At 41.6% G+C, this 16,148-nt stretch overlaps 1 protein-coding gene across 20 annotated transcripts in view; it reads right to left on the reverse strand.

The window, feature by feature from the left end:
- Positions 1-16,148, reverse strand: part of PTPRF (protein tyrosine phosphatase receptor type F) — a 513,733-nt gene that overhangs the window by 38,479 nt on the left and 459,106 nt on the right. For all 20 annotated transcript variants that reach the window (XM_075181665.1, XM_075181664.1, XM_075181670.1 and 17 more), the window contains one exon: positions 4,310-4,498. In XM_075181665.1, the coding sequence (XP_075037766.1) occupies positions 4,310-4,498 (189 nt within the window). The remainder of the gene's footprint in view (positions 1-4,309; positions 4,499-16,148) is intronic.

Raw genomic sequence — 16,148 nt, forward strand, 5'->3', positions numbered from 1 at the left:
TTCCTCGTTTATTGTGCGTTATACCCTGTATGGTCTATTGTTTGTATCTGTACGATGCTGCGGACACTTTATGGAGCCTTATAAATAAAGGATAATAATAATAATACTTTCCATATCAAGACCTGAATGACTTAATTATACACATCCCTTAAATCTCCAGAATTTTACCTTAGCCAGAAGAGTACTTCTTCCCTCGTTTCTGGCTAAACATATTGATTGTGCACTTTGCCGATCTGTGACTATCTAACGTGCTGTAACCTCCGGCAGCTCTACTGTTAGATCTCATCAACGCGATGGTCATTTCTTTTTTCCTACTATATAAAGCCCACTGTACGTCACTACATCAGGTGTTCCACACTCCATCATTTATCATTTTCAAGGCCTATGTTCAATCACAGAGAATCTCATCCAACTCATTGATGATATAGGGCAGAGTGTAGACAATGAGTGACGTAAAGTACTCTATCACCAGGCAGGTTTACCACAATGTTCATTCACTAAAGTACTGTTAACCTGTCTAGTGTCAGATGAGCCTGAGCGGGATTACGTGGGACATATCAAAGTAGGTCTCTCACCTACAGGCAGTTTTGGAGGCAACCTTATATTATCGAAAAGGTAATTGTAACTCAATCAGCTTCTGCTGAATAAAACAAATTTGCTCCCGCCCCTCAGATAATATTTACTGGAGAAATTACTGTCTGATAAAATATAATAAGGGCGCCGTTCATGTGATAAATCATCTCATCGATATGTGCGAGGTTCTAAGGTATAAGAAACAACATAAATACTGAACATTTATAGAAGTGAAAAGAGGGAAACACAAAATGTGCTTATAAAGTAGGGTACATTGTTCCCCCGAAACTCTTTTTAGAGGTTACGGATGAACTCCACATCTAGCTCATGCCAAGTCTGTAGCACTAGTCAGTTAATCTATACCAGACGTGACATAAGTGGGTAACACCTGTTTGTGCTCACCTGCCCGGGATTCAGACGCTGGGTGGCTTCCAGCCGTCCCCATCCATGACTGTGGTGGGAACCACCGCCAGCCTCTGCTGTCTGTCATTATGGATATTAAGGTGCTGCAGAGTGCATTGGTTTATGCTTGATTTTAGAATGATTGCAATTGATCTTAAACTGCCTTTACCAGAGATTACGTGGAATTTAAAGATTTCCTTCATCAAGTATTAAAGTATTATCATAGACGACAAGGAGTCTGTTCTGTGTGATGTAAAATAATGTCAATGTGTTACTGACAGACAGTAACTCCCGAATACCTCTCTGCAAGGACCCTGATCCGAATAGAACACTGGGATCTTTATCATATGTCACTATATTTATGTATCATTTTTACCCCTAAAGGTTTTAGAACTCGCAGCTGGGTACTATACCTCCTATGTGTCCTGATGACAAGGGGGTGGGGAGGGGGGTTCACGATTTTTGGATCTCTGAAGTGGCGGAGCTTGCACAAGAGTGAATAGCGTATCATCGATAAATCGGCACACTGGGGTAGGATTGGGTGGATCAGTGGTGGGGCTTATTTTGTCCCAATTTAGCATGTACACAAGTTGTAAGGTAAGCACTGGGAGGATTGAATCCATCTAATTCTATTCAGCTCTATTGCAGACTACTGGATAGTAGACTGAATTGTAGAATGTACCGTAACTATTTGAAGTCAGCGAGTTCCTTCATTCCAGCATTTTAGAAATGTTCCGTGCCACACATGAATATAATTGTTTATACAATAAGAAGCTGATTTCTCCACAACTTGTCATGAATAGGAATGGACATACTGTTCTCTCTGTAAAGTAGGAAGAAAAGATAAAAGTTCGCCCTCCAGTGGCCGAGTTGTCTTGAAAAAAGTTGAAATACTTGCTGAACTTTGAACCAAATCTCTTTTATTCTCCAGAGCCCCTAGTTGTTTTCAGAACATAAATACTGTTTTCAAAATAAGCAACTGAATCCGAAATGCTCCTTGAATATTCTGAATGTTTCATGTATTTGTTGTAAACAATAACGGTATCAGTGTTTTTGATGTACTGTTGGCGTTTTATTTCTCATGTCTACTTTTGTACTTTGACAAAAAGCCCCAGCGGCTGGTAACATCTGGTTATAGGCTTGTGAGCTTATTTCTGATAATAAAAATACTGCATTTCTATTTAGGAGAGCCCCACTCCTCTTTCCCGCTATTTAAGACGGAGATTCCACCCAAGTTAAATCTATTACACTTCCCAATACAGATTATATAACAGTCGTTCTAACCAGGATAGCTTCTCCCTGTGAAAATATTTGTGTCCGAGAAACAACGAGTATACTCAATATATAACAGCTCCTCCAGAAAGGAGCCATTTCTGTTTTGCTTACTACTGCTTTATATTTCCATTACATAAATTACATTTGTATTTGTCATTTTAGTATTTAATTAGGATAAATTAAGTATTTCTCCTATCCAGGGATACGCGTCTCTACTGAGGACGGGTGATGTCTGCTGTGCTGATTACTGAACACAGGTGATGTCTTCTGTACCGACACCTGGAAATGCCCCTTTAATCTCCAAATGTCTGGATCTGTGTCCAATTTGTTCACACCCATTAGCAGTCAAAGTGAACAGTTCCTGATGTTCCACTGTCAGGCCAAATGGACAAATCTTACCAGTGCTCCATGGTGAGGTCAGCTGACTATCACAGTAGCTGCATTTTCAATTAGAAGTGAACAAAATGTAATCATTCTCAGCCATCATTGCTGGCTGCTCATGCAAAAATGTAGACTTAATGAAAGTACAATTTGCAGATCTGCAAAGGACAATAAAGCAGAGAAAATACATTTTCAATTAAGAATACCGACATACGATTAGACAGGCTGCAAACCTCGGGCTTGGACTGACCAATAACTCCCTGTGATTTGGTGGCAGCGGGAGACAGCAGACAGTCTTACTGAGATGACAACGCCAACCAGACCTTCTCATTCAAAGCTTTAATTGTTGTGTTGACATAAGAGATTAGAATGATAACAGTGCCCTTTCTTTACCAGACTCTCATCCTGCTGCACAATGCTGTTAGAAATAATTAACAAGGGTGATATTTTCATTGCATACAAACATAGCGAGATTACGACCTGTTTGCAGGAGGGGGAAGCTGAAAGGTCACAGATATCTCTCCATAATAGCTGAATTTCTAAATGTAATTAGCCCCCTCCCTTACAGCCAGTGTTGGGAGCGCAGCCTCAATCTAGTTGTCTGAATCAGTCTGGCAATTACACAGACTCACCATAATAAAGTTTGTCAAAGAGAGATAGGAGCAGTCGTGCTGACCTTTTACAGGTAGATTAAAAAAACAACACTTGGACAGAAAGTAAGAGATACTGCGCTGAAGAATGGGATACTGTATATGACACGGCAGCCAGCCGAGATAACGGCTTGTGTCTTTATTATCTAAACACTCCAGCGGAGATTGCAAGCGCATGCAATCAAGATAATAGAGGCATATTAAGCAGTGATACTACGTGATAAAACAAAAGAACAGGCCTCCTCGCTGGCTCATCCAACAAGACAGGCGTCAGTACGGCTTATAGAGGCTCTTTCAGGATTTTGGAATATAAAAGAGGTGTGGCTAGTGCGTGAGGTGGGACTTAAGCTGACCACAATGCTATAAGTCAGAGGTCCTAGGACATTAGATCTAGTTCATCCTTGTAGTGAAACGCGGTGTGCAGGCCATGGTGAAACGCAATGGGCCTAGGGCAGACAAAAAAAAGATGTCTGTATAAGGAGGTCTTTGCCGTGAGCACATAGGAGACAATAACATTGGTAAATAAAATGAATGTATACAGCCCCTGTACTTGTCACTGTTTACTGTTATTTATGAGGTATTATTCCTTTCAATAGTTGTAAAGAATTGGGACAGCGAGGAAGCACCTTCACGGGACTCCTCCAAATAAGGGGCATGACCACATCACATTGGGGGTAGGCCACCTCAGTCTAGTGCTTCGGAAGCGCTAAGCCCCTCCCCAACTCTCCTCCCCTTCTTCGGGACACCCCACTAAAAGTTCCTGCAGTCAACCAAAAGTCCTGACTGGCAAGATGATGGGACAGTCCCCTAAATTCATGACTGTCCCCCTTAAATCAGGAGAGTTGGGAGGTATGGGGTATAGAATGGCACAAACTAATAGCTCAGCCCCTGGTGGTGGTGGATATAAAAGTTGGAAATTTGAGAACTCACACATCCCCCAATCCACATCCCACTGAGACGTAAACACAACGTTAGAAGAAGCCTTTTCACTAACCATGAGAAAACAACGGACAGTTCATGCACCGTACCTGAACGGAGCTGCTTAATCCTCCCGTTACTGGTTGCCGTGTCCACCGGGAGGAAATCTTTGTACCAGGAGATTTCCGGGTCTGGGTTCCCGCTAGCCGCACAGAGCATGGTGGCCGTGCGGGTCTTCTCCACTACCTTGAGCTGGGGTGCCATGTCTATGATGGGAAATCCATGAGGAACCTGTTCTTCTGCAAAACAAACAAAGGACACGTTTCATCACAGAGCCATTCTCCTAATGATCCACATCCATGATACAGTATTCATGTGTATACAACGTGTTATATGTCTAATTAGCGCAGAATCTATCTCCATGGCAGCACTCTATAATATAACATTGTCAGAAAGAAGATATTAATCATTAGTTACCTGCAGTTTGCTGCAGACTGGAAGGAGTGTTACAGCCCCTTCCCCTCCGCAGCCAAAGCTAAAGGTTATTCTGGCTATTAGAAGCAGCTCCGAAACACATTTCACCCAGTATCTCTTCTATCGCACTTATACAATGTAGCGCAAACCATCGCAACGTGCCCATTACATGTTTAATCTGAAAGAAATGGCTGTAGCTTCTTGTAATCAGCATACCATATTCCCGGTGTTCACCTCAAGTAACTATAAAAAAAGGGTATAATTCCCTTTCGGTATGGTCTGGCGTATTGTGCGCATTCTCCGTGGCAGCAAAGAGGTGACCGCGTTCTTAGAAGATTTATTGAAAAAAACAAACATTCTGCGTTCCTGAGTTATATTTATACATTAACATAAACACCCTCAGGACTGAATAATTTACAGCCTCTCTAGCATCAAGTAAAACCTTTTAAAGGGAAACACAGACGCGTAGGTCAGTGGGAATAAAAGACATACACGACAATATCTATTAACAGAATATTTTATACTGTAATATAAAAGATTCAGATACAAGTAAACAAAAGATTATGCAAAGTTAAACATGCGCTGACACATAAAACCATATCTGGATATTATCATAACTGTGGAGTTTAGAGGTTAAACCTGACACCAGTAATAATTGTTATTCAGAAGTTGCAGAGTGATATTACTCTTCGTTACAGTGATAGCAATGAGTCCTGAATGACCCTAGAGAGTGATTCTCACCCCAGGAAGGGGTCGACTTGCGGCTGCACTTGGGACTCACTGAACTTCAGTGTATTATGAAGCAATCCCCCTTCCTAATTTGAATATACTCGATGGCACAAAGAGCTGAAAGGCACAGCGAGCCACCGATATGCAAAGCCGCTGCCCTACCGTACATAAAACAAATGCTTGGCAAGGAAGAGGGCTATAAATACACATTTAACTGCTGTGACACAGCCATAACTCTCAACCACTATTCAGAAATTAAATAGCTACGGCCTGGGTGATGGATAAATAAATAAAAAATCAAAAAGGCAGGATTTCTTTCCCCCAATTAACGCTGAAAGTAGTGGTGAGACGTGGGCGGATTGCAATTGGTAACTTACTGCCTCCTGCTGGCAATTATAAACAAAAGCCCCTCGTTCCTCTCTGATGAGAGGCCGCTACACTGCACAATTCTTCCAGTACACAGAGATCCCCACTGTGCCACAATACACAGCGAAGTGTTCTGTATGGGGTGAAACAGGACTGTCTATAAGATACAGCAAGGACACAGTAATGATGCCATCAATATATCACTGATATAAAGAAATACAATTTAAATTTTCACTTTATTTTTCTGGAAATAATAAGTAAAACATGTGGTAAGGCAGTAACTGAGTACTTGTATTTATTAGCAAGATGGCAACTACAAAACCTGTTTTTCATTATTTAATTAAAGTGCACACACACAGCGGAAGTAGACTATTTGTGGGCTGGACCACTACTCATCAGAGTGCAGCCTATCCAGTCACTAGGAACCAGTGACATCACTGAGAATGCAGCCTATCCAGTCACTAGGAGCCAGTGACATCACTGAGAATGCAGCCTATCCAGTCACTAGGAGCCAGTGAAATCACTGAGGCAGGTAGTGATGTCACCAATTCCTAGTGAACTGATAGGCTTACAATATGGCTGTGGTTACGCTGGCCTCTGTCTACCAAGGACAGACACATGTTTTGCTATAGTCAGTCTAATCTGGTGATTTTAGAATCATTTCAGACTCCTTGTAATTATAGAATTAGTTATCAGCAACTACAGCGTCTGCAGCTGAAAATGCAGGTACCAGATTGGACTGCCAAGCCAGAGGTACGTAAGGCATGCTGGGACTTGCAGTTTCATAGCAACTGCAGTACTACTAGATGCCCAAACCTAGTCTAGATTTAAAGAAAGAGCAGAGATGGATGCTGTAACTCAGTGATGGGCAACCTAGTACACTTCGGGGGATGTGTGTTGCAGCCCTCTAACCCTAAAGGGAGGCTGGGGGGACGTAGGTGAGGGCTCAGAGGGCTGCAGAACTAGGGCTGCTGTTGCCTATCACTGCTGTAACTGGTATATCGCAGGAATTAATCCAATAGTCAAACTATAAATTAGATGGGTGGCCCAATTACCAGGTCCTGACATTCACATGGCTGCTGTGTTAGTCTTCTGTGCTTGGCTTTATCTGTGACAGCTGATGTACGAAGTACACAAACTTCTATCCTATACACAGCGAGTGCACCAACAAATCTGTTACTGAGCGATTACCCCGGCTACGCGGCCTGTGCAGCTCTCCAAACACACTGCACTGACATACGGACAAGCTGCAGTCCGCGAGCTCCAGGGCAAATTCAGCAATCGTCTGTGAGAAGGTAATTAATCTTAAGCAGGTAGTTTTCTTTTTTAAAGAGGAGAGAGACAGCTCTTGGAGTAATTAATGCACTGCTGACCTGTCCTATTGATTTATCCCAGTACAAACACAGGTTGATGAACAGGACGCAATACAGCAGATTGAAAGCACTTAGGACTTATATGGGCTGGAACGTGATGTTGGTTCTGTAGTGGGTGTTTGGTCTCAGTAGCAGCAGTCCAAGAACCTCAGAGATCAGACTGAGCTGGAATTCAGCAGAGGGGTGTTCACAAACAATTGCCCTGGGTATGACAGCCACAATCTGTGCGCGTCAATCATAAATTATTCACATTGCAATACCAATTACCACCACTAGAATTAGGCATCACCATCCTGATTCATCAAGACGCGTATCTGCTTATTTTGAGCGTATAGTACGCAAAACCAATCTGCGCACACCTAGAACTGGGAGATGGGGCTGCATCCACAAACGCACATCGGAATCCAGCTCTGAGTGTCTCAAAGTTACTTGGTTTTCTGCCGTATCTTTTACTCCAGCTACAGCTCTAGTCTAAGTCCTGATCAGTAGTGATGACAGTCTCGTATGCATGCTATAACATGTGTTTGTATTTAATGCTCAGTGGACATTAACAACATTCTAATAAATGTGTTTCATGAGGGGGGGAAGAGAGAATAAAAAACATTTTTTATTTTCTTTTTTATATGACTATATTATCAACAGGTGACATTAGTTCAATATTTATATAATTCAGCATCTCGTGTAGTAGAACAGGACAGATCTGCCCCCAATTTCAACAGTGCTCATATCTTGAGATCCGAGCCTTGATGAATTTGGGAGTGCGTAAATCCGAAATACGTGCATTTAATACTAAACGTGGGTTGTGCTCACAATGCGAATCAGGCCCCACGAGACATTGGAGTACCCTCGTTCATTGTAACCTTCAGCAATATAAAACATCTATTTCAATAAGATGCAATGCTGCGGGTTAGCCTCGTACCCCAGTAGAAGAGATTGGTTGTGCGAGATGGATTACTTATAGGTGTTGCTGAGGTTATAAGTCCAAAAACCAAGGACTCTGCTCATCTGCTGCAGAAGATCTCAATGTCCCATCACTTTACCATATAACCAGTGAGTGATGGCTGCATCAGAGCCGGTCAGCAGCTAATGTTACACGTGGATCATGTGACTCACATCCACACCTCATACACACTAGGTGAGTGTGTACAGTTTGGCGCAGGATATGTATGGTGATGTTTTAGTATAGTCTCTGGGCCTTATTTTACGAATCACACTTGACATGTGCCACTATACACCTTTGGTCCGGTACACCGATCCGTTCTGTCTAACACACATCAAGACGCAGGCCTCCTCTGCCTCTCGGGAGACCACATCATGCGTGTCCATGTGAGCGTCTAACAGGCCTAATTATTAAGTAGTGTAATCTAACTAAAGTATAATTACCGTCATTCCGATGCAATTTGGAGTATTCCTCAAATTTATGTCTAGCTCTGCTCCGAAGAGCAGAGTTGGACAGTGCATGTGCGGAGGGATCATGTGATCCCTCCCTGTCACATGATTTTTGTTCGTCTCACTGACTACTGGAGAGTTCCTGTGTGCAAGCCCAAGAATTTCGATCGGCGAATGCGCACAGGAAGAACGAAGAAGGGATGAAGAAATCCAGAGATGAGCGCATTGCGAAGACGCCGTGGTAAGTATTTATTTATTTCACAGAAACAGCAGTTTATTGGAACTGCTGTCCCTGTGCTGGTTTTTAATAACTATATAAAATAGTTCAATCCTTATCAATGCGATAAGTTTTGAAAACTATTTTTCATTTTTTTGCGTTCTTTGTTAAATAGGACCCTAAGTATGTAGAGATACCCAAAAGACATGCACTATGCAATATGTCAACTAAAAATCTAAATGTCATATCAAAGTTCCTTCTCCTGCTACTTTAGCACCACGCATTTTGTTAAAAAAAAATAAAAACTTACTTTTTTCTCCTAAAGTACTGCTCAGTTTAGCGACACTTATGGCTTAAATATATTGTAAGCATCAGGGGACTTTATTACACAACACACAGCAAGAAATGAATCATGACTCATGCTCATCGGAACGCAGAACCTCGTCTTAACACAGCCCCACAAAACTAAACGTGCCTATGCGCTTACTGTACCAGGATAGAGCAGTAGCTCCAATTGCTCTCCTCTGCTTCTCCACAAACGCTGCCATTTGCTATGCAAACCTATGAGCCTTGGCAGAAATATAAACTCACTTGCGCAAATCAAGAAATTAAATGGGACCAAAACTGATTGTGCAGTGTGCATCTGATGCTACGGCCTTCTCTGTGGGCGTCTGCTTGATACAGCATGGAAGCGCCTGAACGCATTGCGACCCCGCTTTTTAACGCAGCGACACTTGTTGTGAGGGCCGGTGTCTAAGACCACACCGGATGTGTATAGAAGTCACTTGTCTCCTTGAACATTTTACTCTGTCACATGGAGAAGTGCTGCCTGGCTGGTAGCCCATTAGTTATTGATTAGGACAAGAAACAATACACAAAAGTCCTATAGAAACAGAAGCACAGTATATGTTACCAAAACTGGAATTTGTCTAATTAGGGTTCATCTGCACCTTCTACGTACCCTAAACTGAACCACAGCAGTGGAAACTCGGAAGACTGACTTAAATCAAAAGTACTCTGCAGAATCTTAGCATCAACTGGCCAAGAGTTTGTGTGATGTAAAAAAAAAACAACAACTGTGTGTAATGGGAATAATTAGAAGATTAATCCAGATGCTACCAATTCTCTATCAGCTCAGCTCATAGCAAACTCTTACCAAGCCTCAACATCCGCCAACACAACATGCTGCTACCAGCTGTTCTGCCTATGTGCCATCAGGTCAGAAGCACCATACAAGAGACATTGGTATGTTGCTATAGATTACCTTGCTGTACGTATTAGAGATGAAGGATGAATTCAGTGTATTGACTGTGTCATGACCAGGAATTTTTCTATAGGTATAGAAATTCTATTTGTGCAGGAAGAATCTGGTGGGGTATTTATCCCCTAAATAGCGCTATTCCAAGTCTCCGCTGCCAGCTTCCCGTAATATCTCAATAGCCAACAAGAGCCTGAAGAGTTGGTCCTGACTCATCAATGTTTGTCGATTAATGTATAGTAATTTATTTTCTCCTATATCTTATTACCAGGAGCATTAAAACCTGCCCAATGTTCATTCACGAACTTCCTTTTCTTCCTGTGAGGGGTTAATTTGCTGCCAAACTTCAAGAGAAGCGACACAGAGCGTTGCCTCAACAGACAATCGATTGTACAGATGGAAAGAAAGGCCGCTTCTTCCAAAACTGGAGCTGATTAGTGCAAGGCCTGCCATTGATCAGTGTTTACTGGGAAAGATGTTGCTGCATTTTATAGAGAGCTAGGTAACTAACATCAGAGAAGCACCAGCAGACCAGTCGTCCTCATCGCCATCTGAGCAGTTGGCACAGGCTGCAGGGCCAGTGTGATGATAATTATTTGGACAACCATGAAAGGTCATGTGTCAATCACGGAGAGTGGATACACAGAGCGGCTATAGGACATGTAAGAGAGAGCACCGTCTAAACACAGAGTTCTAAATTGATTGACAGCCCTCTGTTCTAAGAGGTTCTGCAGCAGAACTTCACCATTTATCCTCGCTGAAGGAATAACGCGGGTATTATACCCAAAACTTATACTGATAATGCAAAATGCTAAATCAAAATGTCAATATTAATATTCGTATTATATCTTACAAAACATAAAAAACTATCACTTCCCCTTTAGCCCGAGAGCTGTGTTTATAACATGTGCAAAAGGACAATTAACTGGCGTCTGAGAAATATCACCGCACAGCTTAATGGCGGTGTCCTTGAGTCCATCTCTTCCTTAAAATATCGAACCGCTCAGCTCAGACACTTCCTAAAATTTCATGCACATAAAGAAAAGTTATTTCACCATGGATCGGAATGATCTCTAATTTGTGTCAGCAGGGTTCTGTACAACGCTAGCCTTACAACTGCCTCATTTGTGCACCATTCTTGTACACACAGCCTACAAATTCACAATAAACTCTGAGAAATGATGCACTCTGTGCCTCATGCCTCAGTGTAGTGACTACAGGGAATCAACAGACTGACTCTAACACATGTAGATAATGAGTACGTTAATGTGGGAAGAGTTAGCAGAGATGACCTTGGTGAAACGCAGTTATAAACCCTCAGACCATGGGGCACATTTATCAATGTTCGTATAAAGTGAAAAATAGTTTTCAATCCTTATCGCATTCATAAGGATCGAACTATTTCTTAAATTTATGAAGAACCCAACAGAGAAACAGCAGTTCCGATAAACTGCTGTTTCTTTGATAAAAAAAAAAACATACTTACCCCGCCTCTTCGGAATACGCTGTCTCCGGATCTCCTCCTTGTCCTCTTCATTTTTCTTCATACTGCAATTGCGCATGTGCAGTTCGAAGAACTGGACATGCACACAAACATCTCCGCTCTGTCTCTGCAACTATAGAGCGGTGAGTGACATCATGTGATCCCTCCACACATGCGCTGTCCAGCTCTGCTCTTCGAAGCAGAGCCGACAGCGTGAAATTCTTTTATTATGATAATGTACCCTAGTTTCAAGTTTCCAAAAAAAACTATTTTTTGGAACTTGTTAGATTGCTAGAGGGAGCAGTCACCATACTATTGAACGGTGACTGCTCCCAAAAACGAAGCAGAATGCAAAGCAGCATCATCCACAACATCTGCTGCGATGCCCCCTTCATAAATATGCGGGGGACACTACAAGTGGCGTGGATTTTACGGTAAGTGTAACATCACTAGTTGTTAAATATGCCCCTATGAGTTTACTAGTAACACAATGACATGATAAAACCCGGTATCTGCACCTCACACAGCGCTAGGTAACATTATAAACATGGGGAGACAGGGAGAGCGCCGTTTGTGCGGCCTTATCCAAACACATTCATTGCTTCCATCCTACGCCGGTGATAGATACAAGATACAGGAATAACAATGTTACAAGATCAATCATTTCAGGTCCTCTAACAATGTACATATCTCTGCACAGAGCCTGTGTCTGGTCAGAGCCTGGCAAACACTGAATTGACTGCTAATTAAAGCTCAGCTCCATCTTCTAGCTGTTTACCTGTATCACGTTCCACCTTCTATAGCTGTGATAATGACACCTAGCAGTTAATAAATTAGTTAATTAATGACATGTTAAATAAATTCTCACCACTTGTCATTAGTGCAGATTTGCTTTGATTCTTGCATTGTCGCAGCCACAGGGGCCTGTAAAGGAGCAGTTACTGAAACATACGGCGATGTCAGATCTGGCGAATCTCCGTCTTTCCTATCATAGAAAATAAAATCATTTTCCCAGCTACTCGCCCCTGTAATAATCCTACAAGTGGACCTGTGTAATTTGAGACACGTGATCCTTTATTGCTATAAGGCAACAGTTGAGCAATCTGCCGATATTGGCGGCGACATTGCGTAGAAAATAAAGGACGCGTTTTTTTCATACAGCGCTAAGTCTGTTGGGTGATGCATTTACTGTTGTTGAGAAAAATAAATGTCTGGTTTGCTTACATTTATTACTGTAAATTCCAATAAACTTATCTAATAATTCTGTATGTATAGGAACAATACAAGTACATTATCAGTAACGATTTTCCAACATCACCCATAGAGGAAAGAAACGTTGTATTAATGAGCAGAGGAAACGTCTCGCAGCCGGATGCTGTGACCTGTAGGTGAGAGCGTCTATTTATCACAGGGCTTATCGTCATTAGCAACATATGTGCTGTTATAAACACATATACTCATCATTACTTATTACTCACATCAGGAGACTTTCAACACATTGCATTAATAAGGGGAAGTGCTCCTGTACAGGTCACATAATTGCTGTTTATTTATGTACAGCTCACATTTGCAGATAAATAGATATATATATATATATATATATATATATATATATATATATATATATATATATATATACACTATTTATTTTCTTATTGTTTGTTTTCTTGGTCACTTGACGCACTTTATCCAGCCCGCCCGTCTGACTGTAGTTGTAAATAAGCCCACTTATGTCTCATCATTTATTCTGAAAACATATTTTAAATTGGAACGCGTCAGTGAAAGTGCGATAAACACAAATAAAATGTAAAACAGTTTTATGGCGTAAATCTAAACCGCTACAAATATTTACTGAATGCTTAGCAGCCTACAAGGCCCTAAATCATATCTGATTGCTAATAAAACAAAACCGCTGTAATACAATGAGAAGTAAAAAGGGTTTTCAAACACATGAACAATGCGACGGACGTCTGATAGGGGGCAGTAGAGTTATTATACATAACAACAACAGGAAATGTATCATACAGGAAAATTGTTACACTTACAATGTGATTTATATATGAAATAACGTAGTGAAACATTCACAGACCTTTGTGTAACATTCTGCATGCTCCATTGAGATGCAAATAGAGGTGCAGTAGGAGTAACCCTGCCGCAGCTGAACTACATATCCCAGCATGTGCCATGCTCATTCTTGCAAGCAAATGCAGAACAATGACTGGCTATTATTGAGTTGATATACATCCTTGTTTTGTTTTCTCATCTCTCTGTGTGCAATATACACACTAAATATATTTACATAACAGAGTATAAAGTCATTGAGTGTTTATAGTATGTCCTTACACTCTAGATTAGTGATGGGCAACTTGATACACTTCAGGGGCCACATGGGGGGGGGGCGCTAACTTTCGAAAGGGCCGCACATCACTCTAAATCTCAGTAATACGTTAAAACAATGCAATTAATAAAAAAAAACACCAAATGTTAAGAGCTATAACAAAAACAAATCTGACAATAAAGCAGGAAAGAGCTAGGGGCCACAAGAGAAGGCTCGAAGGGCCACAAGGTAGCTATAGGGCCACCTGTGCCCATCACAGATTTAGATGCATCTATTTAGAGATTAAGAGTTACAATGTTATTCAGGATGATACAAGTATATAAACTGCTACATTTATTCCCTGTGGCCTATACCACTGGGTCATAACGGACAATAACAGGTATTACGGCTTTTTCAGCTCTATTACCTGTTTGTGGTCTATATGGTTTCTAGAGTATGTTATTTGATGGTAAGACCTACATTGTACCCTGTACTGTTGGTCCTTTAGCAGAAGACAGATGATTATTCAGGATTTCAGCCTCCACATCAATTTTCTCTCTGCCTCTATGGAATATTTCTATATCTTTGCTGATTAAATCCTAGTTTGCACAATGACAATCTGCAGACCGAGCGTAGATTGAAACCTGTAATATTTTAATAAACTCGACTGCTGCAATTATCTGGCATTGAAACTTAATAAAGAGAGGCAATAATCCTGCAGAGATTACATTTTACAACAACATATATTTGACCTTTAAAAACATTGGGAGCGTCGTGGTATAAACACAGAAAGAGGGAGTGATGGGGAACAGGCAGGGAAGGGGTTAGGGCGGCGGATGGGTAGAAGGAGTCGGGGACCCCGCTGTAATGAGATAGCCGGTAGATACATGGATGGAAGAACAGATGGGCATCCACACCAGGAGCATCAATTATTCAGCTAAGGCACAGACTGCAGCAAAGCAGCAGAATATGTTCTTGTGAAGGCGCAGGGAGACAGAAAGCGGATCCTGCTCTAATGGGCTGATTCAGGCCTGGATTTTATTACAGACCCCATAAAGAAATGATCCAATGTAATGGAAGCAGGAGAGGGTCTCAGATGAGGGGGGGGGGGGGGGGGGGGTGTTGGATGGCCGCATCTCATCTGCGATACTTTCTTTATTAAACTGTGGGAACATTTCATCAGCCTCACAATGTGTCCGCCTGTTACATGGAAGAATCGGGGCGTCCAGAAGGATCCGGTCACGCTGGGGGGGGGGGGGGGGGGGGGTCCTCAATGTTTTTACATGTTCTGCTTTTGGTGTCTATCATCCAACTTACAACATCTAGGAGGAGGGGTACGTTGTAGGCAGGACACAGAGGGGCACCTTTATGGCGCAGAGAGAAAAGGTGGTGTTGCCAATAAGAACGCAAGTCTCTCTATTTGTGAAGCGCACTTTAGCACAAGAAAGCAAATATCTGATTGGTTGCTACAGATGAACACGGGTTCCCCAAATATCCCTGGCTGTAGCCACAGAACTTGTACTACACAGAGTAAAATATATAGAGTAAGAGAAGTGATACTGTGCAGCTGTCCTTAAATCTAGAATATAATAGTCTGATCATTACATCCACCATGCAGAGAAGTGATACTGTGCTGTTGGACATACATACGGAACATTGCAAGTTATTACTGGTACATATGAATGCTTCCTTCTCATTGGTACAAATAATGGAAGTGAAACATCCAAAATACAGACCAATAGAAGTATTACTATGTAGTGGCTCAAAGGATACCGAGACCCAGCACGCTGAACAAAGGAAGTAGCACTGAACATTTGTACAAACACAGACAATAAGAACATATTCTGCATGCTGACAGTAATTCTAGATTCCAAAGAACTGGTACTGTGCCGTTATTAACACACAGATTAAGAATTGATACTGACAAATATGTCCAACACACCAGAGAAGTGTTACTGTGTATTGTGGTCACTATAGGACTCAGTAACCACAGGCAGACCTACGGCCAGTCGTTGCGTTTACCCCGGCTGCTTAGATTTAGTGTTGGTAGAGAATATAAATAATAACATTTTATATTGATGTCCTCTGTTTTCTTAGAGCTCAGGGAGAGACACTCACCCTGGAGATGATATATAATAAAATTACAGTCATATGATAAGTTATAATATATATCAGAACTACAAAAACCTGGCAGGGCTTTGTAAGACTTGTAGTTCCCCAATGGCTGGAGAGCCACAGGTTACTGAAGCCTGTTATCAAAGGAGTGAATTGTGCTGGACAAGTTTGGCATTTTGGACATATAAACTGTATCTCACACTTAGAAACCTGGATTTATATGACCTT

Source organism: Mixophyes fleayi, chromosome 8, assembly GCF_038048845.1.
Source record: "Mixophyes fleayi isolate aMixFle1 chromosome 8, aMixFle1.hap1, whole genome shotgun sequence".
In the NCBI taxonomy this organism is placed as follows: Eukaryota; Metazoa; Chordata; class Amphibia; order Anura; family Limnodynastidae; genus Mixophyes; species Mixophyes fleayi.